This window comes from Osmia lignaria, chromosome 11 (assembly GCF_051020975.1).
Source record: "Osmia lignaria lignaria isolate PbOS001 chromosome 11, iyOsmLign1, whole genome shotgun sequence".
Taxonomy (NCBI): Eukaryota; Metazoa; Arthropoda; class Insecta; order Hymenoptera; family Megachilidae; genus Osmia; species Osmia lignaria.
In genome coordinates, this window is record NC_135042.1 from 2,087,995 (window position 1) to 2,113,658 (window position 25,664).

General features: G+C 38.3%; 1 protein-coding gene across 3 annotated transcripts in view; it reads right to left on the reverse strand.

The window, feature by feature from the left end:
• The window catches only part of Invadolysin (leishmanolysin-like peptidase, invadolysin), a 1,079,802-nt gene that overhangs the window by 254,675 nt on the left and 799,463 nt on the right, over window positions 1–25,664 (reverse strand). For all 3 annotated transcript variants that reach the window (XM_076690814.1, XM_076690812.1, XM_076690813.1), the window contains exon 7: window positions 7,259–7,440. In XM_076690814.1, coding sequence (XP_076546929.1) covers window positions 7,259–7,440 — 182 coding nt within the window. The remainder of the gene's footprint in view (window positions 1–7,258; window positions 7,441–25,664) is intronic.

Below are 25,664 nucleotides of genomic sequence, written 5' to 3' on the forward strand. Positions count from 1 at the left end.
AATTGCGATAAGCTCTTTCCTGGTCCAAATCTTCTCTTCAAATGCTTGATCAACGCGGATACCGAAGTGAATTGATGTTCTAAAGTACTTCTTCGCGCCGGACCGGTGAGTTTAGTTAAAATAATTGTAAGGTATTCCCTTTCTGTTCCCTCAGGAATCAAGGTCAATCCATCTTCTACCAGTTGTGCAAAACGTGATAAAGGTGGATTCTCACCATCAAATGTTGGTATTGTTAACGCAACATTTTGTATGCAGGATCTTTGTGTCAAAAGTGTCATAGAATTTGCGATCGAAACTGTTAAGTTCATAAGATCGGCTGAAGAAATATTGGCTTGTTCATTCGCCATGTTGAATGAATTTGTTGGTTAAAGAATGTAACTAGGAAAACTAGTATATACCTCTTGTTACCCGATTGACTAGGAAAACTAGTATACAATCGTTGTTCAACAAAGTAATAGCCGTGTGTCAAATTCCACGAAAGTAATTATGCCAGTGAAAATGATCTATGTGACTATATCCCACCGCTGTCACCAGTTCTGTTACGTGGCCGACGGCTTGGCAGCGCGCGTGGCTATCAGAGGCTTTCTGATTGGCGGCCGCGTAACTTATTTTATTATCAATACAACCCGAGCGGTAAGATTGTATTGTGGTAGGAACTGTCACAAGGTTTCACTGGGTTTAAAGGAGAATGCTAATGTGGGTTTGACACAGCAATGTATATATTCTACAATCTTGGTCTATTACAGATGTTGTTGTCGCGAATATAGGTGTATAATGTGATATATTACCTATTTCCACTATGCTCGGTGTTCACGCACTGGCAATGCGGGGGTGTTGTGTGTGGTTGATTGTAATGCCAAATAGAAACACGACTCGCGGATTCTATAAGGTGAATGTTGCTCGAAGGGGACTTCAACCCGATCTCACTAATAGTAACCAACTCACTACCGTACACGACGTGCTCGACACGAGATGAACTCTGGTACTTCCCCCGATCGTTGGTACGAACGGGTTTATATACTAATTAAGAAGGGTGGTCTGGTTACTATTCGAGTGATCAGGCTGGGTCCACCTGCCTCTGCGACAGTTTAGAGTGGTTGCATCTGCTATTTGATTACGGCGGACCCATTGCTTTCCCAAGTGTTTGGTTCTGCTATCGGTGGGCCTTCTGTTTATTACGAGAGTAAATGGTCGGTTTGCCCGAGAGTTTTCCTTTCCAGATGTTTAAGCTTATTTGAAAGGAGACACGTTTGATAAAAACGGTCTGTCTACGTGACAACAACATTCAAAGATTCAAAGATGACAAAACAATAAATGTATTTGAAAACAATATGTTTTATGTCCTAAATGCAAGCTATAATAGTTATAAGCCTAGATATAATGAGATTATGTTATATGTTTAAAGAAAAGAAAACTTGCGACGACAGCCGCGGATCGGCGTCGCGCATCGCGGGCCCCCACCGCGGCGGCATCCCCACTCCCGAGTAATTAGACTATAAGTAGGACCGATCGATGCGCGGATCGATGAGTTGCCTCGGGGCTTCGGCCCCGAGGGGACCTCCTCGGCAGTGATGCCAGAACCGTGGGACGTGGGACAAATCTTTACCCTCTCCACGACGTCCCACGACGTCCCAGTGACTCCCCTACCGCAGTTGTTTCATCTAACACAAGCGCGTTCTCCCACGTGTCCGTGTGAGCTCTCTGCGGGTTTGGCAGAGTTCGGCTGCTCTCGTCATTTCTACGTTATCGGCTCGATGCTCAAGCCGCTAAAGCACGTGGCAGCAGCATCGACGAATCGACAAAATAATATAATTTTGTGCATGGCAATATGGCTGAATTAAGAAACCAGGAGAATCAGTTCGAATCCCGATTTTACGGTTTCAGTTCTGATTCTTAATACATTAACGTTTTTCTAATACATAAAAATACATTTTTGATACATTAATACTATGAAATACATTAACTTGGAAAGCAGTTAAAAAAAAGAGTTGAACTGCATCTTTCTTTGATATTTTTTTTAATATTTAAGTTTTATATATATACATATGTATGTACGTACATATGATAAAAGTACGTGATACAGAAGTAATTTCTTCAATTAGATATTACTGTTATTCTAACTATTACAATACGTAAATTCGAAGACATACGAGGAAAATTGGTTAGATTAAATTGTAAGGATATAAAGAAATTTCAATCTTTAACGGTTTGTCAGTTTTATTTCTTATTCCTTACAACTATTATAATTTTATTCTGTGAATGGTCATTACAATGAAAGATGGATTAGATACAATTTGATTCCTCATTTAATTTGTTATATACATATCAGGTTTCTTGCAACTATTGTACCTGGTCCACGCTTACACGATATTGCATATTTTACTTTCCTATAATACAACAAGGAAACAAAACTATAATATAGTGATTACCATAATACAATAGAAAATGTTAAGCTTGGTATAAACCCTGTTTTTTTTTGTGTACTTAATCTGCAGTTACGCTTCGTTGCTTTATAATGACAGATTTTTCTTTTAAATGAAACTTCCACTAGCGTATTGATGAAATTTTTCGATTAAAACAAGATGAAACACGACATAATTTGAATTATAGTTACTTTATATATTTGCATTAGGTTTTAAATAAATAAGTAAATATAATGCAAATTATGTCGTGTTTGGTCTTATTTTAATCAGAAGAACCTTCCAATTACATTGGTAAAAGTTTCATTTAGCAAAAATGAAAAATAAAAAAGTTATGGTTAAATTAATATTGTCTCACTCAAATGTTTTTTCTCGGGCCCTTTAATTCTCGGACCTCTTTCTCTTTCGCTATTTGTCTTTTTCTACGTTCGCCAGCATTCAAGAACTCGCTCGAGCTGTGTTGTTCTGCCAGCCTCGCACACTTTTAGGAGAATCGGGAAAATCCACCATAATAACACGTTCTATGCTGAAAGAATATACTAACTTATCTGTTTAATAAAATTTTAATAAATCTGGCAATAGATTTATTTTCTGACTGTTTTTCTTAAGTAATCAGAATCTCACCATTCTCCTGTACAGATCGTGTGTAGCAGTTTGTAGCAAACTCAACATATTTTCGATATTATGTAGAATACACAACCGATCGACAAATATTAAAAATCCAGGATATTTTGTGCCGCTTTTTGTATGTCAAGGGCCATCGAAATGAAATAAATGACCAACAATGAATAGTATAATACAGTAATGCTTCGAAATAAGCAAGTGGTCTCTGCTTCGAAATAAGCAAGTCGCTATCCCCTCTTCTTTGTTTGAAGTCGCCCGCAAAGTGAGAGGTACGAGAAACGAGTGAGAGGTCCATCAAAGCGCGAAGCCGATGTTTAGGGTAATAAATTTCACGCTCGACTGAGCAGTGACATCGGTTAGTAGAAGAAGGATGGAATATATATAATGCTTTCTCAGTCTGGTATATTTGCTTCGAAATAAAGCATAGTGCGAGAATGAGAGGGCATGTTATATTCTATCCTTGTCCAAAAAATAACATCGCTGCTCGGCCGATCACTTTATGATTTGCCGCTATCTCGGATCTCTCACTCGTTTCTCGCATTTTCTATCGTCCCGTTTCAAGAACAAAGTCAAGCCGAATAGGTACCTGCTTCGAAATAAGCAACTGTTCGGTCCCGAGCCACTTGCTTATTTCGAAGCATTACTGTATATGTGATCGCTGTTCATCTATTTCCTTTCTACGATGTACAGGATTGCCTCGAAATAAGCAAGTGGCTCGAGACCTAACAGTTGCTTATTTCGAAGCAGAGACCACTTGCTTATTTCGAGGCAATCCTGTATTTCTTCCGCAAGAGACGGTTTCCTAACAATTTACAGTACAGTAAAATCTGGATATACATATGCAAGAGAGATGGGATCCAAGCGAGGTGTCGAATCTCGGGTTACGCGCGACGCCAGCCAAGCGTGAACGTAGAAAGCGACAGGCAGTGGAGGAGAGAGAGAGGTCAAATGATCAAACGAAAGAGCCGAAACATATCGGTGTGACTAATACTAATTCAGTTATAAAACATTTTTATTTTTGACTTTTTTTAAATGAAATTTTTACTGGCGTATTGGCCAGATTTATCTGATTAAAATGATACCAAACACGATATAGTTTGAATTGTAATTACTTGCTAAAATTGATGTTAAAAGTAGACGAAAAGTCAGAGAGATCGAATCAAAACATTGCATAAGCATATCCGAGCGAGGTGTCGAAGTTTGATCGGGCGTCTTGCATTATATGTACCCAGATTTTACTGTACTGTAAATTGTTAGGAAACCGTCTCTTGTGGAAGAAATACATCGTAGAAAGGAAATAGATGAACAGCGATCACCTTTATTATAATATTCATTGTTGATCATTTATTTCATTTCGATGACCCTTGACATATAAAAAACGGCACAAAATATCCTGGATTTTTAATATTTTTCGATCGGTTGTGTATTAGACATAATATCGAAAACATGTTGAGTTTGCTACAAACTGCTACACCCGATCCGTACAGGAGACTGGTAAAATGCTGATTACTTAAGAAAAGCAGCCCGAAAATAAATCTGTTGTCAGATTTATTAAAATTTTTTTAGACAGATAACTTAGTATATTCTTTCAGCATAGAATGTGTTATTATGCTGGATTTTCCCGATTCTCCTGAAAGTGTGCGAGGCTGGCAGAACGACACAGCTCGAGCGAGTTCTTGAATGCTGGCGAACGTAGAAAAAGACAAATAGCGAAAGAGAAAGAGATCCGAGAATTAAAGGGCCCGAGAAAAAACATTTGAGTGAGACAATATTAATTTAACTATAACTTTTTTATTTTTCATTTTTGCTAAATGAAACTTTTACCAATGTAATTGGAAGGTTCTTCTGATCAAAATAAGACCAAACACGACATAATTTGCATTATATTTACTTATTTATTTAAAACCTAATGCAAATATATAAAGTAACTATAATTCAAATTACGTCGTGTTTGATTTTGTTTTAATCGAAAAATTTCATCAATACGCTAGTGGAAGTTTCATTCAAAAGAAAAATCAGTCATTATAAAGCAACGAAGCGTAAGTGCAGATTAAGTACACAAAAAAAACATAAGGTTTATACCAAGCTTAACATTTTTTATTGTATTATGGTAATCACTATATTATAGTTTTGATTCCTTGGTTGCATTATAGGAAAGTAAAATATGCAATATCGTATAAGCGTGGACCAGGTGCAATAGTTGCAAGAAACCTGATAGGTATATAACAAATTAAATGAGGAATCAAGTTGTATCTAATATATCTTTCATTGTAATGACCATTCAGAGAATAAAATTATAATAGTTGTAAGGAATAAGAAATAAAACTAACAAACCGTTAAAGATTGAAATTTCTTTATATCCTTACAATTGAACCTAACCAATTTTCCTCGTATGTCTTCGGATTTACGTATTGTAATAGTTAGAATAACTGTAATATCTAATTGAAGAAATTACTTCTGTATCACGTACTTTTATCATATGTACGTACATACATATGTATATATATAAAACTTAAATATTAAAAAAAATATCAAAGAAAGATGCAGTTCAACTCCTTCTTTTAACTGCTTCCCAGGTTAATGTATTTCATAGTATTAATGTATTAAAAATGTATTTTTATGTATTAAAAAAACGTTAATGCATTAAGAATCAGAACTGAAACCGTAGAATCGGGATTCGAACTGAATCTTCTGGTTTCTCACTTCTACCATATTGCCATGGACGAAATTATATTATTTTGTCGATTCGTCGATGCTGCTGCCACGTGCTTTAGCGGTTTGAGCATCGAGCCGATAACGTAGAAATGACGAAAGCAGCCGAACTCTGCCAAACCCGCAGAGCTCACACGGACACGTGGGACAACGCGCTTGTGTTAGATGAAACAACTGCGGTAGGGGAATCACTGGGACGTCGTGGGACGTCGTGGAGAGGGTAAAAATTTGTCCCACGTCCCACGGTTCTGGCATCACTGCTCCTCGGAGGTCCGGACCGGAGCACCAGAGCTCTCGACGCCATGGCTGACCTGGCGAAGAGATCGCTGGCCAACGGGCCGTAGCATTGCACTACGCTACGACCTGGCAGCTCCCCTAGGTCCAGCGGCCGTAGGCGCCTAGCCTCGTCAGTCCCGTGGTTGACCCGGGGTGACCAAGCTAGTGCGCGTTCATAATCTCTGCTGGTGCTTCCGCGGGGATTCCGAACGCTAGCTTACTCGGCACCGCAATTTGCCTTTGGCAGCCGATTCCGTGCAGCTTTGTGGCGTTACCCAGGCTGGCCAGGATTGGTCGTCGACTCGTTCGCTGTTCGGTTCTACCTCGGCGTACGAGAAGACGAGCCGCGTGAGGCAAGCGGGCCGCAACTCCACCGCAGCGCGAAACACCGCAGCGCGATTGAATAAACACCGTCGGCCCAACCGGGCCAATCCCATCCCGACTCGACCTCTCTTGCGTTTGCGTATGTTTGCGTTTGTTTGCGTTCGCGCTCCGTTCAGCGCTTTCACTCCGCGCTCCGACATCGCGCCGTTAGCTTGTAAGACCGCGTAGCGATGGCTACGACCTGCGCTAGAATTAAGGCCGCGTACTTTCTGTGACGGACCGGGTTCCGACCGTAGTTCATAAGTCCTGTACATTAGGCTTAAGCTTGGCTCCACGCGTCTAACCACCAGACGATACTCTGATTGTAGCTCCCGAGGCAGGAGAGCACCGCCCGACCAGCCGGCGAGGGCAGCCGCCGCTAGACGCCCCCCCACTCTTTGACTGAATAAACCTTTTATTTTTCTACTAACACCGACTCATTATTTACCGACCTGTTCCCATGCGAACCCTGGCACGGGGAAAACCGCCGCGGTGCGCAACGCCGTGCGCACCGAACCGACCGACCCCGTTACAAGCTATTGGCTTTGAGTTAAGTGAACAATACATAGGTACACTCGGTCTGATATGGTATGGTCTGATAAAATATGATATGGTCATAAGTTAGGCATAAAATCAACACATTTATTGATGTGACGACACCCAATGGCGAACGGATAAAAATGTCAACACCTTAGACAGAGCGAGAAAAACTAATTCTGATTTTATATCCTATGATTTTGATTGAGGCTCGAGGTTCTTATCTCTCGAAAACTTTTATTTAGGTGTACGAATTTTATGTCCATTTGCGATTAAACAATTTTATGACCGTATTATATTTCGGAAATGGAGTATAATTAATTTACCGATCTAACGCTTCTTCTTGTTGACAATGTGCCGCATAAGCTACGGTTAATCCTTTATGACATCTTTTGGTTTGCATTGCAGACACATAAAAGACAAAATCAGCACCATCTATTCCTGGACCGGCCTTACTTCCTTCTGCTATTCTACAGTCATGTCCTGTTGCGTTACACGTTCTGCAAACCTGTAAAATTAGATAAATACATTGTAGATTTAAATTTCAGATTTTAAATAGGTTTTAAATACTTTAAGAATCTGATTTGGTGCGATTAATAGCATCAAATCAGGTTCTTAAAAAACCACGGCACAATAAATTAAACTTACAGAATGATAAGGTAGCAATCAACTTTATAGAGGAAGACAAATACTGCACTGTAATATTTTTGAATATAGAAGAGCCTTCAATAAAGTTCAGCGCAAAGAATTGCTTTCAAAGATTCTACAGGGTGATCCTCTCGTTAGTAGACTCAAAGGCAGTACTGCCACAAAAGCACGAAGAGGCCCAAGACCTTTTTCTGTCATCGATACCTCGACGGCGATGTCTCGTGCAGCTGAGAAAATCTGTTTAACGGAAAGGAAAATCCCATCCCATTTAAATATCGTGGAGAACAGAGTAAGACTTTCCTTTCCGTTATATGCATCTTCACGCACACGACCGTCTCAGCTACCGGAGATATCGCCATCAGGATATCGATGACAGAAAAGAAACATGCGCCTCTTCATGCTATTGTGACAGCACTGCTTTTGAGTCCATTGGTGAGTGAATCAACCTTTATGCCCGCTGACTTACATTCGGCTGCCAAATACACGGACAGAAGTAAGTAAAGGAAGGTTATGTCGGGGCGCCAAATCGATAGATTTGGCGATAGAAGTAACGGTTATATGACGTCATATAGAACTATCTATACTAATACAAATTGTGTACACCATATGAGGGTTAGTGGTGTGGTGTAGCAGAGAATAGTTAGGGGGCATATGCTACGGACAAAATTTGTCCTAAAAATCAGGAATGTGTATCCTCTTAATGAAGCTTAGAATAATCTGTGTTGTAACGTTATCTAAAAAAGAAGGGCTGTTACCCTTCGCTATTGATTAATCAATCAATGTATGTAGTATAATCATGAGCACTAAATTTGGGACGATGAAATTGCGAACGGTCTCGCCTTTGGATGTAGTTATACTACAATGTTATAGTGCAATTTTGATGTTGAAGATTGATTGCAAATTTTGATATTGCAAACTTCCTCTACTATACTGAAGCAATTGAACGGTGCATCAAGCTCATTACTGAGGCTGCAAGGAAGATACATAGAACTAATAACGGAGATGAATTCATAAAGGCACTTCCTTTCATATGCTCATATTTAAAAATAAATCCCAATTTATAAAACAATTGGATAACAAGTAAAGTATATCATCGCCTTTTACATAGTTGGTGAATAAGCTGTGAGTAGTTTCTTACAGTAAGGTGTTAACTAACTAAGACTATTATGCTTTCTATTTGTGAAAATTTTAAGGAGGAGACCCCTTTGAGGCTTATTTTGAATCTATTTAAACGCCGTTGTAATGAAACAGGCATTAACGCAAACATACAATTAGTAAATTGGATATTTGACGATGTGACATCTAACATCATTATGCAGAATAATAAACGAGTGTAACGAGCGTTTCTAGGTGTCGCGCCCGTCTCTAGACGGCCTTGCGAAGGCCCTCGCGTGATGAGCGAAATAGAGAGAACGGCCTGAGACGCGAACGTACGCACATCGACGACGAAAAGACAACCGCTAATATTATTATAAGAAGATTTGGACGGAACCACCAGAAAGTGGCTGAGCTGCCCCGACGTCGTATTTGTCACTCAAGAATCAAGGAGACGATCTGCGTACGATCCGAAGACATCATCCTTCGACGCATCCAGAAAATTGTAAGGGTTATCCGCCGTCTATTACAAATGTATAACACAAATGAGCCATAATTATAAAGTATCGTTCAACACGTCAGTGTATTATCTTTTAAAATGTTACAATGGCGCCCAACTTACGGCAAAATTAAGTAAGATTAATTTTGGACCTCAATATTTATCGTCAATATAAGTACGTACAAATTTTGCATTGTGCATGGAATCCGGAGATATATATATATATAACAAAGTCAGGCAGACTATCTCGTAAAATTATTAACACTTATAACACCGATAAGCGTATAGGAACAAAGAAAAAGCAGACAAAGACGATGTTCGTACCAAGGGAAGACGAGATTGAAATGCCCAAGACGAACGAAGAGACGCAGAAACAACGAAGTCAAATGGCCAGACAGTCGGAAGAGTTGCGGAAATTGAAAGCTGAATTGGAGACGGCGCATAAAGAAATAGAAGAGATACGAAGAGTCAACGGACATCGGAATCCAGCGGACAACGCACAAGATGGCGAACAGCAGGATCGCGAGACGATCACAGCGAGAAACTTAAGTACATCTGAGATCTGTACTCTTGTGGGAAATATGAATATTACACAATTAGATATTAAGTCACCTAAATTTACGGATGAAAACGAACATAACCCGCTCGAATTTCTTGAGAATCTGGAAAAATTTTTTCGTGTTAAAAATATAAAAAACGATAAGAAATTAATTGGCGTAGAGATTGCATTAGAAGGAAAAGCGAAACTTTGGTTTAATTTACAGCAACTAGAATCTTTCGACGAGTTTAAAAGTGCCTTCAGCAATGAATTTTATTCTGTACTAATTCGAGTAAAAGTTAAAAGTAAATGGTCGAGTCGTAAATACCGCGAGTCGGATGGTGGTTTGCAAACGTACTATTATGAACAACTCAAGCAAGCTAATTATATGTTGCCGAAATTGCTCGAGTACGAGAAAAATTATACGATTGTCCAACAGTTTCCGTTTTAGGTAAAAGAGGCGTTGACCTCTGTAAAGAAGATTCAAATTCAATCAGCCAGACGTTAGCTTACTTACAAGCAAACCTACGGAAGTGTCAGACTCCGATTTTTCTGAAATTTTTTAACGAATATCATGTATGCAAAACATTCACTTCACATAACTAACAATAAATGTCAAAAGTTGATCTCATTGAATTTTGAAAGCCCCATGTCAAGTTACTGTTTATTCAAGTAATTTTTCTAGGTTTCGTCCACCATATTGGATCCACCATATTGAATTTTGAAAATCTGATTTAAGATTCGAATTCAGCGATTTAAAAAACCAATATATTAAAAAGATCGAACAGTTAAAAAATATAGTTCCACAAGGTGTTTCATGCGCAATGCCAAACGAGCGCGGCAATTTAGGAGCTGTTTACCCCCCAAATATTTATATAAAACAAAACAAAAAATATGTGTTCCATAATTAACTTTCCTCTTGAAGTTTTAACAGATTTTACTTCGATCAGATCAAAACTGATTTTTTGCAGCAAGAAATTGGTCAGTTTAGGGGTAGTTCACCCCCTAATTTTCACTCCTCTTCCAACACACCTAGGCCGACTTTCGTCTTCTATCGAAAGATACTTTCATACCAAAAATCATCAAAATCGCTTCACTGGTCTCAAAGATATCGCAATTTTTCCATCTTACCCCCCATTTTCGAGGGGTCGTTTCATCTCCTAAAGGTGTTTTTCCGCCGATAAAAAAAAATACGTGTCCCTTAGTTTTTCATGTATTATAACATATCCAAATTTCAGAAAAATCGGAGTCTGACACTTCCATAGGTTTACTTGTTAGACGCGGTGCACGCGGAGAGGCAGAGGGAACGCGAACGTAAACATTAAGCCTCGTAGTGACTTGTGCATTTTGCCCAAACAAATGCTCTTGGCGGACGAACGTGAAATTTCTTCGGCTGTTCGCGCAAATCTTTCTACCTGGGGTACCGTAAACCTTTGTATCTGGGTTCTATGTAGAAAGGTTCTTTCTACCGTAAACCAGTCGAAGTCAGAATGTCGACAGGAACAGATGTCACGATCGTCAGTGCAGCGTATATTATTATGAACACAATAATTAAAAGAAAAAGAAGAAGAAAAAATCAAGATAAACGATGGTGGATTAGTTAGATGTATAAAAATAGAGCAACCTCTAGTGGTGAAAAACTAGTTAGAGATTTACAGGTAGAAGCTAGTGGACATTATAAAAATTTTGTGCGGATGTTATCAAAAGATTTTGAATTTTTAATAAACGCTATCGGTCCCAAAATTCAAAAAAACGACACCAGATTCAGAAAAGCTGAAATGACGGTGAAGGAACGCTTAGCTATAACGCTACCTTAACGTTTTTTAACAACGCGAGATTCATATACGAGCCTTCAAGTATCTGTTTAAAGTATCCAAACAATTAATATCAAAAATTGTTCCGGATTTCGAAAATCAGTTTATGACGGTTCATCAGGCCATATCATAAACTGAGTTTTTCCGAAGGGTAAATTCGACAGCGGTCGACTAACGGTACTTGGAAATTTGTAATCGGCACAGTAGAATTGTTCGCACGAATATCCTTTGATGGACCGACAGCCGTCGGAAAGCGTTCGTTCGTGCCCAGGGCCTTTGCGAACTCATAACGGATCGTTTTCGGCGCACGAATGCTCTAGTGAGTACGAGGCTACAGCGGTCAAAAAGCGTTCCTTCGTGCTCTGGGCCTTCGCGAACACATTAACGGGCCGTACTCACTTGAGCATTTTTGCCCGAAAGAACGTTTTCGGCGCACACCGACCGATTGACCAGGCGTTAGAGTAAGACAGATAGACGTGTATAGAAATCGTATGGTAAATAACAATTTTCGAGGTCGGTGGAACTACGACCACGGTAACCGTCAATATTATAATAGAAGAAGTTCGTACACAGAAGAACCGTCGCCGAACTTTTGCGAAAATAACGTGCGTAAATCGATGACGCAACACAGTTTGCCGGATACGCGCTATCCTCCACCGGGATATAATGGAGATTTTAATATGCGTGTACCACAGTCTGAATCGTAAATGAATGTTAGATTGGATCATTTAAACTAAAGGCGGACGCGTTGAATTACGGTCCGTCAACGTGTGGTCAAATATGCGATTTCGTAGACCAATTTGTAGACTTTATTCGTCAACGGCTAAATCGAGAATGATCTGTTTTACATCTTTTGTTAATAACATTCGTTGTCATAGAAAATTCTGGAATTGCAGGGACAGTCATATTAATATAGTGGCCCTCGCATCACTCTTACACTCACCACTCTTACACTCGGCCATCCTGACGGTTAAGGGGGTAGACACGGGTAATGCAGCGAGGTGACATTGCCGACAAATATGGGCCTATTAATGGGTTTACGGGAATCGGTTATTTGTCCTTATATGAGAACACTTGGAGCTGGGTGAGGGCTCATTCAAAAGAGGAAGGTCCAATGCAGGGCGGTCTACTCATGGTTTAACGAGATTGTGTCTATATTTAACAATATCAGTGTCCAAAGTAGCGGAAAAAATCGACAAAATGCAGTTGCGGAATCGAAGCATTTTTAGGCCACTAAAAGAGTTTTGTGACTCAAACAGTGAGTTGACCGCCCTGCATTGAACCTTCCTCTTTCGAATGAGCCCTTATTCAGCTCAAGATCTTCTCATATAAGGACGAAGAACCGATTCCCGTAATTACATTCCCACAGACGAGTTCCGCCATTATCTAGATCATACAGAGCAAGTCACGTGACAAATTTAGTTCAGCTAGTAGTTATAAGGTGGCGTCCAAGTAGAAAGGCTGCCGATTTGAAATCGTAGTCAGAATCAAGCGTTAGCTTGATTACGTCACTCGAACTATGCTGCGAACACTGATCTAATCAGTAGCTGCGAAGGAAAGCGAAAAAGGCACCATCGCCCGAACACTGAGTGAGACGCACTACAGTCATGCTGTCCTTCTCTCATTCTGAATGTTGAGATTGTGCCTTTTCGCTAAGTTTTGACTGCCGCCCGCCTGGATTTTTCACAGCGCCCCATAACAAACCTCGCCCCATTCAAACTATATTGTGTTTGGTATCATTTTAATCAGAAAAATTTCACCAATGCGCTAGTAAAAGTTTCAGTAAAAAAAAGTCAGAAATAGAAAAATTTTATAATTGAATTAGTATTAGTCACACCGATCATTGGGCCTCTCTCTCTCTCCTCCACTGTCTGTCCCTTTCTAGGTTTACGCTTGGCTGGTCGTCGTATGTAATCCGAAATTCGACATCACGGCTGGATATATGCAACGTCTGGTTTCCAATCTCTGTTGCATATATTCAGCTTTTACTGTATAGACGCGAGGTACCTCCATTTATTAGTTCTAATAGTACCATAGAACTTTTTTATGCAGAATGTTCCAAGGAATTGATACGAGTAAAGAAAAAAATGCAATTCTATTTAAATAAAAAGTGCATCTGCATTTTTTTAGTGCATCGTTGCATTCACGAAGAAAATGAAGTCATAGAAAAATAAACATTATCATACCATTGTACTTTTACATGAACAGCTTTTTCCTATCTTTTACCAAATTAAAGATATAACTCGTCCCAATTGCATGACGCACCTTGTATGCTTTTATGAATTAAAAAACATTTATTTAAAAAAGCTAATAACTTTTCCTAAAAAAATACTCAGATTGCACGTTCCTTCGGTTCTTCGGAGTAGGCATATTTTATTCAGCAGCGAGGGCTGCTACGGTGCGCTATATAAAATCTACGCGTTTGGTCAGTCAAAATTTATTGGAGCGAGACAATTCTATCATTTGGGTTGAAAGAAGGATAGCATGATCACCGTACATCTCACTCTAAACATGCGCCAATGTTTCGCTTTCGTATCGTGGCGATGCCTCTTGCGAGATCAGCGTTTGAATGTGTCTGTTTCGCGCACGCTAGCTGAGAATTAAACCTTTCAAGTTCGTAACAGACCACGCAAGTGGCTCCACCAGGCCCAACGAAAAAACTGCTGTAATACCGAGGTCCCAAATCGAAGAGGTCACGTGCCGTGTCTACTCTCTTAAATAGGTTTTATTAATAGTTGTGGAGCATTGGTATAAATGAAATAAAAATTATTTTATACTTTTTAGCGGATTTTGTAGTCGGTTGTATATTTTGTTAAAAATTATTTTATTCGAAGTCGGTTGAAAAGGTGGATTGGTGACTAGTGACTTTGTTGAATGAACTGAAAGAGCGTATTGAAAATTGTTCAGAAATCACCGATATTCCAACGCATGCGTACGGGCAAGCAAACGGGCAGAAGTGTATGCCGAAATGAACATGGAACATAACAAACATATGCATGCTGTAAAGGCAATGTTGATTTATTAACAAAAATTATCTTTGAAATATCCTCGTATATGTTTAACTCTCAAGTTTCGAGTCAAGAAGATGCAGCTATGTTCTTTATACTCAGTTGCTGTCGTGACGAATTTTCGTTCTCGACATTCATTCTTATTGTTCTCTCCGTTAAGTAAAGACGTGCCTTTTCATGTGGTTTAAATAAATTCAATCAGTAAAAGACTACTTTGTTTTGTAAATTAATTTTATTTCGCCACCTATTTTCCATAGGTAATACTTCACAATTGATAACAACAACGTCTTGTAACTTTGAAACTAATGGTTTATAGACACATGTGTATTAAGACATTTGTTTATTTAAAGAGTACTACATGTTGCTGAAATTTGACACCAACTTTTATAAACGCCTTCTACTTACTAGATGAACAACCTCAAGTCTGACCTCAAGGTCTTAAGGGGGTAGACACGGCACGTGACCTCTCCGATTTGGCCGGTCGGTATTACAGCAGATTTTTCTGCACAAAAATGGTAATACCCATAGACATACGGGTGGCCGATGAAAACGAGAGGGCGCTTTTTTCTAATTCTGTATTCTATTCTGAATGTAAAAGAAATAGTCAGCTGTCGCATTGTACTTGACAAAATTTAAACGCAAAGTTTGGTTGATAGTGCAAATTTATTATACTTTTAATTAATCCAAATATGCTTATACTACAATATGTTACGTTGGATAAATAAATGATGGGAAATCCCAGAAAAATAAAGTTTCTTAGGTTACATCTTTTTTTATATAAAAATACTAAACGGTTAGGTTATGGTTAGATTAGTAAATAAATAGCGAATTATTTAAACAAAAAGGGAAGCCTTTTTTATTAATAAAATAATACAATAGAACATGAACTCTATACACTTATAAGATAATTGAAAGCAATTATTGAACAAACATTATGTATACAATTTGGTTGAGACGATTCCGGATCGCTTGTACTATCATGCTGCACATCCAGGTTTGATCTGTAAAAAGAAATATAACAATTTCTTTTTGATTTTATACTATTTGAATGTAAAATCTGTTACTTACATTTCCTGATGAATCCACTATTAGGAAAGTAAAAATTAATAGGAGAGTGTGAAGAGACCCACCACCACCCCCGTCAAAGATATTATTATACACCTCATCATGTGTGGTGTGTGCACCGCCGAGTGTAGTCTCAATAGACTGTAGAACAGCTCATCATATGAGCTGTGGGTACTCGACGGTGCAGTCGCAATAGACTATAGAACAGCTCATCATATGAGCTGTGTGCACCCGCAGGTGCATTGCGACCTTATATTGCAATCGTTTATTATACACCTCATCATGTGTGGTGTGTGCACCGCCGAGTGTAGTCTCAATAGACTATAGAACAGCCCATCATATGAGCTGTGGGTACTCGACGGTGCAGTCGCAATGGACTATAGAACAGCTCATCATATGAGCTGTGTGCACCCGCAGGTGCATTGCGACCTTATATTGCAATCGTTTATTCATCATATGAACTTCATCATATGAACTGTGTGCACTCGTCGGTGCAATTCTGATTTTTATGTATGTACATCGTCACATGTACTTTCTTGTGTACTGGTACATGTATTGTTGCTCTGTTTTATGTATGCAGGCTCTCTAATAGGTTGCTGCCGATTAAATCTGCTGTCTATAATTTCTGGCAACATGGAGTCTTCATAAAACCTTTTCAGTTTTTGCTCCATTTCTGTTGCCCAGAATCTGTCGTCTCTTTGTACTTTTGTAATTTTTATTCCTTTCTTTGTCCATAAACAGAATAGAGCACATTGTCTATTCGTTATGTGTAACTGTCCTTGCACTTGATAATAGTAATGATGAATTTTATTCATTTCATCACCCCGGAAAATACGCCGTATTGCAGGAAGTTGCTCTATTGCTTCAGCAGGCGATAAATCCTTCGCCGATTCAGGGCATTTCACTTCGACGATAGTATCATCGTCCACGAGGCCGTCAGGAGTTGCACCTAAATAAGGCACAACGGCATCGATGAATAAACCACACGGTAGAATATGGATTCCCATTTCCGTTTCCAATTGTCTCAAGGCATTTGCCTCGTTCTCTCTTCCGTATTCAAGGGAACGCAAATATTGAATTTGCGGATACATTATACTCTTTATCGTATTTCCTCTTGGTGTATTCTTTCTCAATCGGCATACCTTGCCGAAATGCGATGCAGTTAATAATTTTTTACGGTAGGCTATCCATTTTTCGCTCTTGGCCTGATCGCGAGTTTCTGCTTCAATTTTATATCTCATCGTTTGCCACTGAAGGAGTGTAAGCATGTGCCTCTCACACTCAGAAGAGAATACTGCTTCTTCCATATCTGGTTTTTCTGCCGTGGGGCCGTAATCTTTGTCGCACGATTGTTTTTCGTATCGAGAAGAACATGCTTTGGCATTTTGCTTATATTTCGCTGCCATTTGCGATGCATGCTTACGTCGTTGTTCCATATTTTGTACGATGGCTGTCGGTTCCTTGTTCATAGCAGTACTCAATCGGCTGAACGACTCTCTTGAATTGAAATGAAGAACAGCAGCAGAGACTCTACCCTGATACGAGCCCTTGCGTCCAAAGTTTATTCTTTTGCCACCGATGAATTTCGCAATTATGTTATTGAAACTCTCCACTGCATTATTATTTAATCCATATAACAAGCTTTCAGCTTGAGGAAAGAGCGGTTGCATTGCTTCTTCAATGCTTTGATAAATACCGCATTCTTTCAATTGTGGAACATAGTTCACTCCGTTCGGGTCAGAGTATTTGTTGCAGAAGTATGCTAGTCGTTGACACTCCTGATGTTCACCGAAAACATGATTCGCTACATTTTTCATATCTGTTTTTAAATTTTTTATTTGATCAGCGAGTGTTACTTTCTCTTTGAATCGGTATTCTGCAGCTTTTTTCACACCAGTGCGCAGGCGAAGGGCATTCTCTTTTACAATAGCTCGTAGTTCCTTGAAGCGGCCTTTTGTGGTGATCTCATTTATTTTTCTACTAAAGTTGCGTAGCAGGTGATTGGTACATTCAATTTTTCGTACATGCACCATATATTCTTTGTATGGATCATTGTCCAATATCTTTTTGTACACACTGCTATCTCCATCGGCAACTAATATTGAATATATCAGGCCGTGCATTTGTATGCTGCATTTAAATCCGTCTACAATAGCAGCACTTTCCATACCAGTTGAATTCTGGTTACGACCCCAATTTTTAAAGCAACGATGCTGCCGTGCCTCTTCCTTCTTCTTGGCAGCGGTTTGGCAAATTATACAAAATTTATTTTTTACATTGATGTAGAGCACCTTTTTGGTGTGGTATCCCACGATGGCTCCTACACCAGACAGAGAGTTGTAATCACCTCCACGGTATGATCTCTTCATCCAGCTGCCATCTGCGACAACTGGAATGCATGGTAAATTACAGCCTGGAAGCATATCGCCTCTTGCTATGGCTAGCTCTTTTTCTAATTTCCCTGCGTCTTCTATTTCTCGTTGCGCAGCCAATTTGAACGCATCGATTATTTCATCTTGGCATTTTTCGTAAATTCTCTTGCTCATGCAGGACACGTTCATGCCAGAAAGTATTTCTTCTAGTTGATTGTATCCGCCGCCTGTCATCATTGTACCGGAAACAGCGCTGCGGTTGATGTCCATCGTGTTATCACTGTTCTGAAGGCACGATACGCACTCAACGTGATTACACATTTGGCATTTTACTTTGTACTTTTTTTCAAGTCCGTTTTGTTGACATCCAATTATTTGAAAGTGTTCCACGCCACAGCCGATACTTGAATGTTTTCCAAGCTGTATTATTTGCTTGAAAACATGTTGAAAATCGACGAAATCTATCCCGCTAGAAACTGATTTTTCTTCTAACTGCGGTGGTTCTGCTGTTTCTATTAATGCATAATCTTCTAAATCAGATTCAATATCTTCCACGTTTTCTTCGTACGCTTCAATATCTTCCACGTTTTCTTCGTATGCTTCAATATCTTCCACGTTTTCTTCGTACGCTTCAATATCTTCCACGTTTTCTTCGTACGCATCAATTTCTTCCACGTTTTCTTCGTACGCTTCAATTTCTTCCACGATTTCTTCGTACGCTTCAATTTCTTCCACGATTTCTTCATACGCCTCAATTTCTTCCACGTTTTCTTCATACGCTTCCACGGTCGAAAAATCATTCGCAGTAGGCGAGTGTGGAAGCATCTTATAAGAAGTGGAAGGTTCTTCAATCGCAGAATAATCAGTCGTAACAGGCGAGTGTCGGAGCATTTCGGAAGAGCTGGTACCTGCATCGTCTACGGTACAGGTGCTCTGACCTACCGCGAGGTACGCTGCCTTCTTCAAACGACGCCTAAGTAGAAATAACACACACACACATGCAGGTACCAAATAAAAACAATTGCTTATTACGGAAGGTAGTGTGAAGTTCAACGAATGAAGCGAGTGTGCATGAGAGAGAGAGAGAGAGAGAGAAAGAGAGAAAGAAACCGAACCGTTCAAATGTTCGAGTACCTTGATCGCAGCTGATAGCTTGATCGCGACGGGTAATCCGACACATTCGAGTCATACAGGATTGCCTCCAAATAAGCAAGTGGCTCGGGACAGAACAGTTGCTTATTTCGAAACAGGTATGCTATTCGGCTTGACTTTGTTCTCGAAACGGGACGATAGAGAACGCGAGAAACGAGTGAGAGATCCGAGGTAGCGGTAAATCATAAAGCGATCGGCCGAGCAGCGATGTTACTTTTTGAACAAGGATAGAATATAGCATGCCCTCTCATTCTCGCACTATGCGTTTCCGAAGGCATGTAGAAGCACATGATCGAAACATGCTCCAATTTACTAATTGCGTGTTATACTCCCTCTTATTTCTTTTGACGAAATATTAGTGCACATCTGTGTACGAATGTTATATAATTATTGCTAGGAATACACAGGACATGTAATTACAAATATTCAAAATGTTCCCTAAATTATTGATATACATAAATGGATATATAATATACGAAAAGATGTTTTAAATGCCACTCTTGAAGAAATAAAGAAAATTTAATTGTGAAACTCTTTTTCACTGGCGCATCGACAAGGAGTTTTGTATATTTTGTATATTGTTGTTACTCGCAGTATACTAATTCCTCCGAGATTGCGACTGTGTTCGGAATCTAAATGTTGCAATGACGGTAGAGGATACTCGAAATTCTATGACTGGGCGGCAAGACTCTGTCGCCGCGGCTCGCCTTTGTAGTAAAACACGGTCGTAAAAGAGAAGGATAGCATGAGAGGCTCGGAACACATCAGAATAGCTAATACTAGAATGAGAAAGCATATTCCATCGTTCTTCTACTAATTGCCTTCACCCAAACAAAACATCGGCTTCTCGCTTTCACAGACCTCTCACTCATTTTCCGGGCCTCTATTCTAAAGGAGAAAGATGGAATGAAAGCTGGAGCAGCGTAAAATTGCCAATGTTTCAATGGATCAGGGCCGTACTTTTGAAATTTTTCACGTGACAATTCAGTCGAAACACGATATACGTCGAATTATTTATAACAGAGCTCGGTAGGATTTGCCCTTTTCAGCTGATTTTCAGCTGGCTCCGCGTACCGCTATTCCCCTTGCCGCGACATTCAGCACGCAACCTACGATCCGTTCGAGGCTCAGGAGCGTATCACTCATAAACGTACGCTGGCAATAGCTTCCCACCTCACCCACGAGGTACTATTGTCGATGCGTTTTTTTTTAAGTGGTTGCCAGCATATGTTTACGAGTGATACGCTCTTGAGCCTTGAATGCTTCGTACGCTGCGCGCTGAACGTCGCGGCAAGGGGAATAGCGGTTGGCGGAGCAAGCTGAAAATAGGCTGAAAAGTGGAAATCTTGCACAGCTCTGATTTATAATAATCCGAGTTTGTAAGAAACGATAATTGATAACAGACATTGTAACCGTAACAAAGATGAAAAAAACGCGGGCATCGCGGGACGGCCGATAAGAGCGAAGCTCAAGTCATAATGCGTAAATTTACAGTTTAGAATTGATTTAGTAATTTCATGGTATAATATTGATAATGAAAATAAAATGGTCAATATTAGAGAAATGATATTTATTACTATAAATAAATACGGCGAGATCGTCTTTTGTCGCGAGCGTTCTCGTACACACGATCGACGCGAAATTTCACTGGATATCCGCTTTCAAAACATGTGAATGGGAGACAAATAGCGGAGAGGGGCCCGAGAATTGGAGTCGATGGTACGCGCAATCATGGTAGGCACCGAACGCGCAAAGGAGAGCTCCAATATAAAAAATGAAAGAAGGGAGAGAATGAGAGAAGGGAATATGTAATATTGTATTACATATTATAAAATACCATGATATTACTGCATCGAAAACTAATGACTTCATGCAAACATATAATATAAAACATAACTTACCTTTCTTGCCGTTTTTTATTTTTAGATACACGCTTTGCAAAATATGGTATAACTCCGATTTTTCTTATTCCCTTTCAAATGCATTCTGCTTCTTGCATTTTCACTTTCTTCTTTTCGTTCCATATTCACACAATTAACACAATAATGTATAAAAATGAAATAGTTCAAAAGTTATAAATTATACACAACAAGTTATAAATAATACACAACAAATTATAAATAATACATAACAAATGAAAACTCTACTGAAAACTATTGCTTTCTTGCGCGTGTTCACCGTTGTGCGGAAAACAAAAGAAAATCAGAGAGAGCATCAGAAATCCAAGATGGTAAGTACCTTCAAGACGCACATACATTCGTGTCTTCCTTATTTTATGAAATAACAAGTTTTTATTATTCACTGTGCATATTTTTAGGAAAAAATGGATTGCAGCCAAGGCAACACTGTGATCACCGAAAATACAGAGCCGAATGTAAGTACCTTTACGCTCAATATCTTTATCACTTTTATTCTTCTATGTGTTGTGCGAGTTCTCAAATGAAAAGTCACGATTTTCGGAAATTTTAATCATTTATAATTTTTAAATGCGTTCACTGATATAGATGAAATTTTTAGCATACACATAACTTATCTGAATCTACGAAAGTCATTACAAATTTTCATTATAGACTAACAGAAAAAAGTTGAGAAATTACCATTCTCTATTTTTTTTTTATTTCAACAAATTGTAATTTTTTTAAACGATAAAAATATATATTTTAGTGAATTAATTTTACAGAGAAATCAGGGGAACAGCAACGAGAAGTCGGCCAAAGAAGGAAATAAACAAAACATTCCGGAGGATCCTAATGAATTTCAAAAAGTACTAGCAACATATTAGAAACAAGTATGTACAGTAATGCTTCGAAATAAGCAAGTGGCTCGGGACCGAACAGTTGCTTATTTCGAAGCAGGTACCTATTCGGCTTGACTTTGTTCTTGAAACGGGACGATAGAAAATGCGAGAAACGAGTGAGAGATCCGAGGCAGTGATGCCAGAACCGTGGGACGTGGGACAAATTTTTACCCTCTCCACGACGTCCCACGACGTCCCAGTGATTCCCCTACCGCAGTTGTTTCATCTAACACAAGCGCGTTGTCCCACGTGTCCGTGTGAGCTCTGCGGGTTTGGCAGAGTTCGGCTGCTTTCGTCATTTCTACGTTATCGGCTCGATGCTCAAACCGCTAAAGCACGTGGCAGCAGCATCGACGAATCGACAAAATAATATAATTTCGTCCATGGCAATATGGTAGAAGTGAGAAACCAGAAGATTCAGTTCGAATCCCGATTCTACGGTTTCAGTTCTGATTCTTAATGCATTAACGTTTTTTTAATACATAAAAATACATTTTTAATACATTAATACTATGAAATACATTAACCTGGGAAGCAGTTAAAAGAAGGAGTTGAACTGCATCTTTCTTTGATATTTTTTTTAATATTTAAGTTTTATATATATACATATGTATGTACGTACATATGATAAAAGTACGTGATACAGAAGTAATTTCTTCAATTAGATATTACAGTTATTCTAACTATTACAATACGTAAATCCGAAGACATACGAGGAAAATTGGTTAGGTTCAATTGTAAGGATATAAAGAAATTTCAATCTTTAACGGTTTGTTAGTTTTATTTCTTATTCCTTACAACTATTATAATTTTATTCTCTGAATGGTCATTACAATGAAAGATATATTAGATACAACTTGATTCCTCATTTAATTTGTTATATACATATCAGGTTTCTTGCAACTATTGCACCTGGTCCACGCTTATACGATATTGCATATTTTACTTTCCTATAATACAACCAAGGAATCAAAACTATAATATAGTGATTACCATAATACAATAAAAAATGTTAAGCTTGGTATAAACCTTATGTTTTTTTTGTGTACTTAATCTGCACTTACGCTTCGTTGCTTTATAATGACTGATTTTTCTTTTGAATGAAACTTCCACTAGCGTATTGATGAAATTTTTCGATTAAAACAAGATCAAACACGACGTAATTTGAATTATAGTTACTTTATATATTTGCATTAGGTTTTAAATAAATAAGTAAATATAATGCAAATTATGTCGTGTTTGGTCTTATTTTAATCAGAAGAACCTTCCAATTACATTGGTAAAAGTTTCATTTAGCAAAAATGAAAAATAAAAAAGTTATGGTTAAATTAATATTGTCTCACTCAAATGTTTTTTCTCGGGCCCTTTAATTCTCGGACCTCTTTCTCTTTCGCTATTTGTCTTTTTCTACGTTCGCCAGCATTCAAGAACTCGCTCGAGCTGTGTCGTTCTGCCAGCCTCGCACACTTTCAGGAGAATCGGGAAAATCCAGCATAATAACACATTCTATGCTGAAAGAATATACTAAGTTATCTGTCTAAAAAAATTTTAATAAATCTGACAACAGATTTATTTTCGGGCTGCTTTTCTTAAGTAATCAGCATTTTACCAGTCTCCTGTACGGATCGGGTGTAGCAGTTTGTAGCAAACTCAACATGTTTTCGATATTATGTCTAATACACAACCGATCGAAAAATACTAAAAATCCAGGATATTTTGTGCCGTTTTTTATATGTCAAGGGCCATCGAAATGAAATAAATGATCAACAATGAATATTATAATAAAGGTGATCGCTGTTCATCTATTTCCTTTCTACGATGTATTTCTTCCACAAGAGACGGTTTCCTAACAATTTACAGTACAGTAAAATCTGGGTACATATAATGCAAGACGTCCGATCAAACTTCGACACCTCGCTCGGATATGCATATGCAATGTTTTGATTCGATCTCTCTGACTTTTCGTCTACTTTTAACATCAATTTTAGCAAGTAATTACAATTCAAACTATATCGTGTTTGGTATCATTTTAATCAGAAAAATCTGGCCAATACGCCAGTAAAAATTTCATTTAAAAAAAGTCAAAAATAAAAATGTTTTATAACTGAATTAGTATTAGTCACACCGATATGTTTCGGCTCTTTCGTTTGATCATTTGACCTCTCTCTCTCCTCCACTGCCTGTCGCTTTCTACGTTCACGCTTGGCTGGCGTTGCGCGTAACCCGCGATTCGACACCACGCTTGGATCCCATCTCTCTTGCATATGTATATCCAGATTTTACTGTACTGTAAATTGTTAGGAAACCGTCTCTTGAGGAAGAAATACAGGATTGCCTCGAAATAAGCAAGTGGTCTCTGCTTCGAAATAAGCAACTGTTAGGTCTCGAGCCACTTGCTTATTTCGAGGCAATCCTGTACATCGTAGAAAGGAAATAGATGAACAGCGATCACATATATTATACTATTCATTGTTGGTCATTTATTTCATTTCGATGGCCCTTGACATACAAAAAGCGGCACAAAATATCCTGGATTTTTAATATTTGTCGATCGATTGTGTATTCTACATAATATCGAAAATATGTTGAGTTTGCTACAAACTGCTACACACGATCTGTACAGGAGAATGGTGAAATTCTGATTACTTAAGAAAAGCAGTCAGAAAATAAATCTATTGCCAGATTTATTAAAATTTTATTAAACAGATAAGTTAGTATATTCTTTCAGCATAGACGTGTTATTATGCTGGATTTTCCCGATTCTCCTAAAAGTGTGCGAGGCTGGCAGAACGACACAGCTCGAGCCAGTTCTTGAATGCTGGCGAACGTAGAAAAAGACAAATAGCGAAAGAGAAAGAGGTCCGAGAATTAAAGGGCCCGAGAAAAAACATTTGAGTGAGACAATATTAATTTAACCATAACTTTTTTATTTTTCATTTTTGCTAAATGAAACTTTTACCAATGTAATTGGAAGGTTCTTCTGATTAAAATAAGACCAAACACGACATAATTTGCATTATATTTACTTATTTATTTAAAACCTAATGCAAATATATAAAGTAACTATAATTCAAATTATGTCGTGTTTCATCTTGTTTTAATCGAAAAATTTCATCAATACGCTAGTGGAAGTTTCATTTAAAAGAAAAATCTGTCATTATAAAGCAACGAAGCGTAACTGCAGATTAAGTACACAAAAAAAACAAGGTTTATACCAAGCTTAACATTTTCTATTGTATTATGGTAATCACTATATTATAGTTTTGTTTCCTTGTTGTATTATAGGAAAGTAAAATATGCAATATCGTGTAAGCGTGGACCAGGTACCATACTTGCAAGAAACCTGATATGTATATAACAAATTAAATGAGGAATCAAATTGTATCTAATCCATCTTTCATTATAATGACCATTCAGAGAATAAAATTATAATAGTTGTAAGGAATAAGAAATAAAACTGACAAACCGTTAAAGATTGAAATTTCTTTATATCCTTACAATTTAACCTAACCAATTTTCCTCGTATGTTTTCGAATTTACGTATTGTAATAGTTAGAATAACAGTAATATCTAATTGAAGAAATTACTTCTGTATCACGTACTTTTATCATATGTACGTACATACATATGTATATATATAAAACTTAAATATTAAAAAAAATATCAAAGAAAGATGCAGTTCAACTCCTTTTTTTAACTGCTTTCCAAGTTAATGTATTTCATAGTATTAATGTATTAAAAATG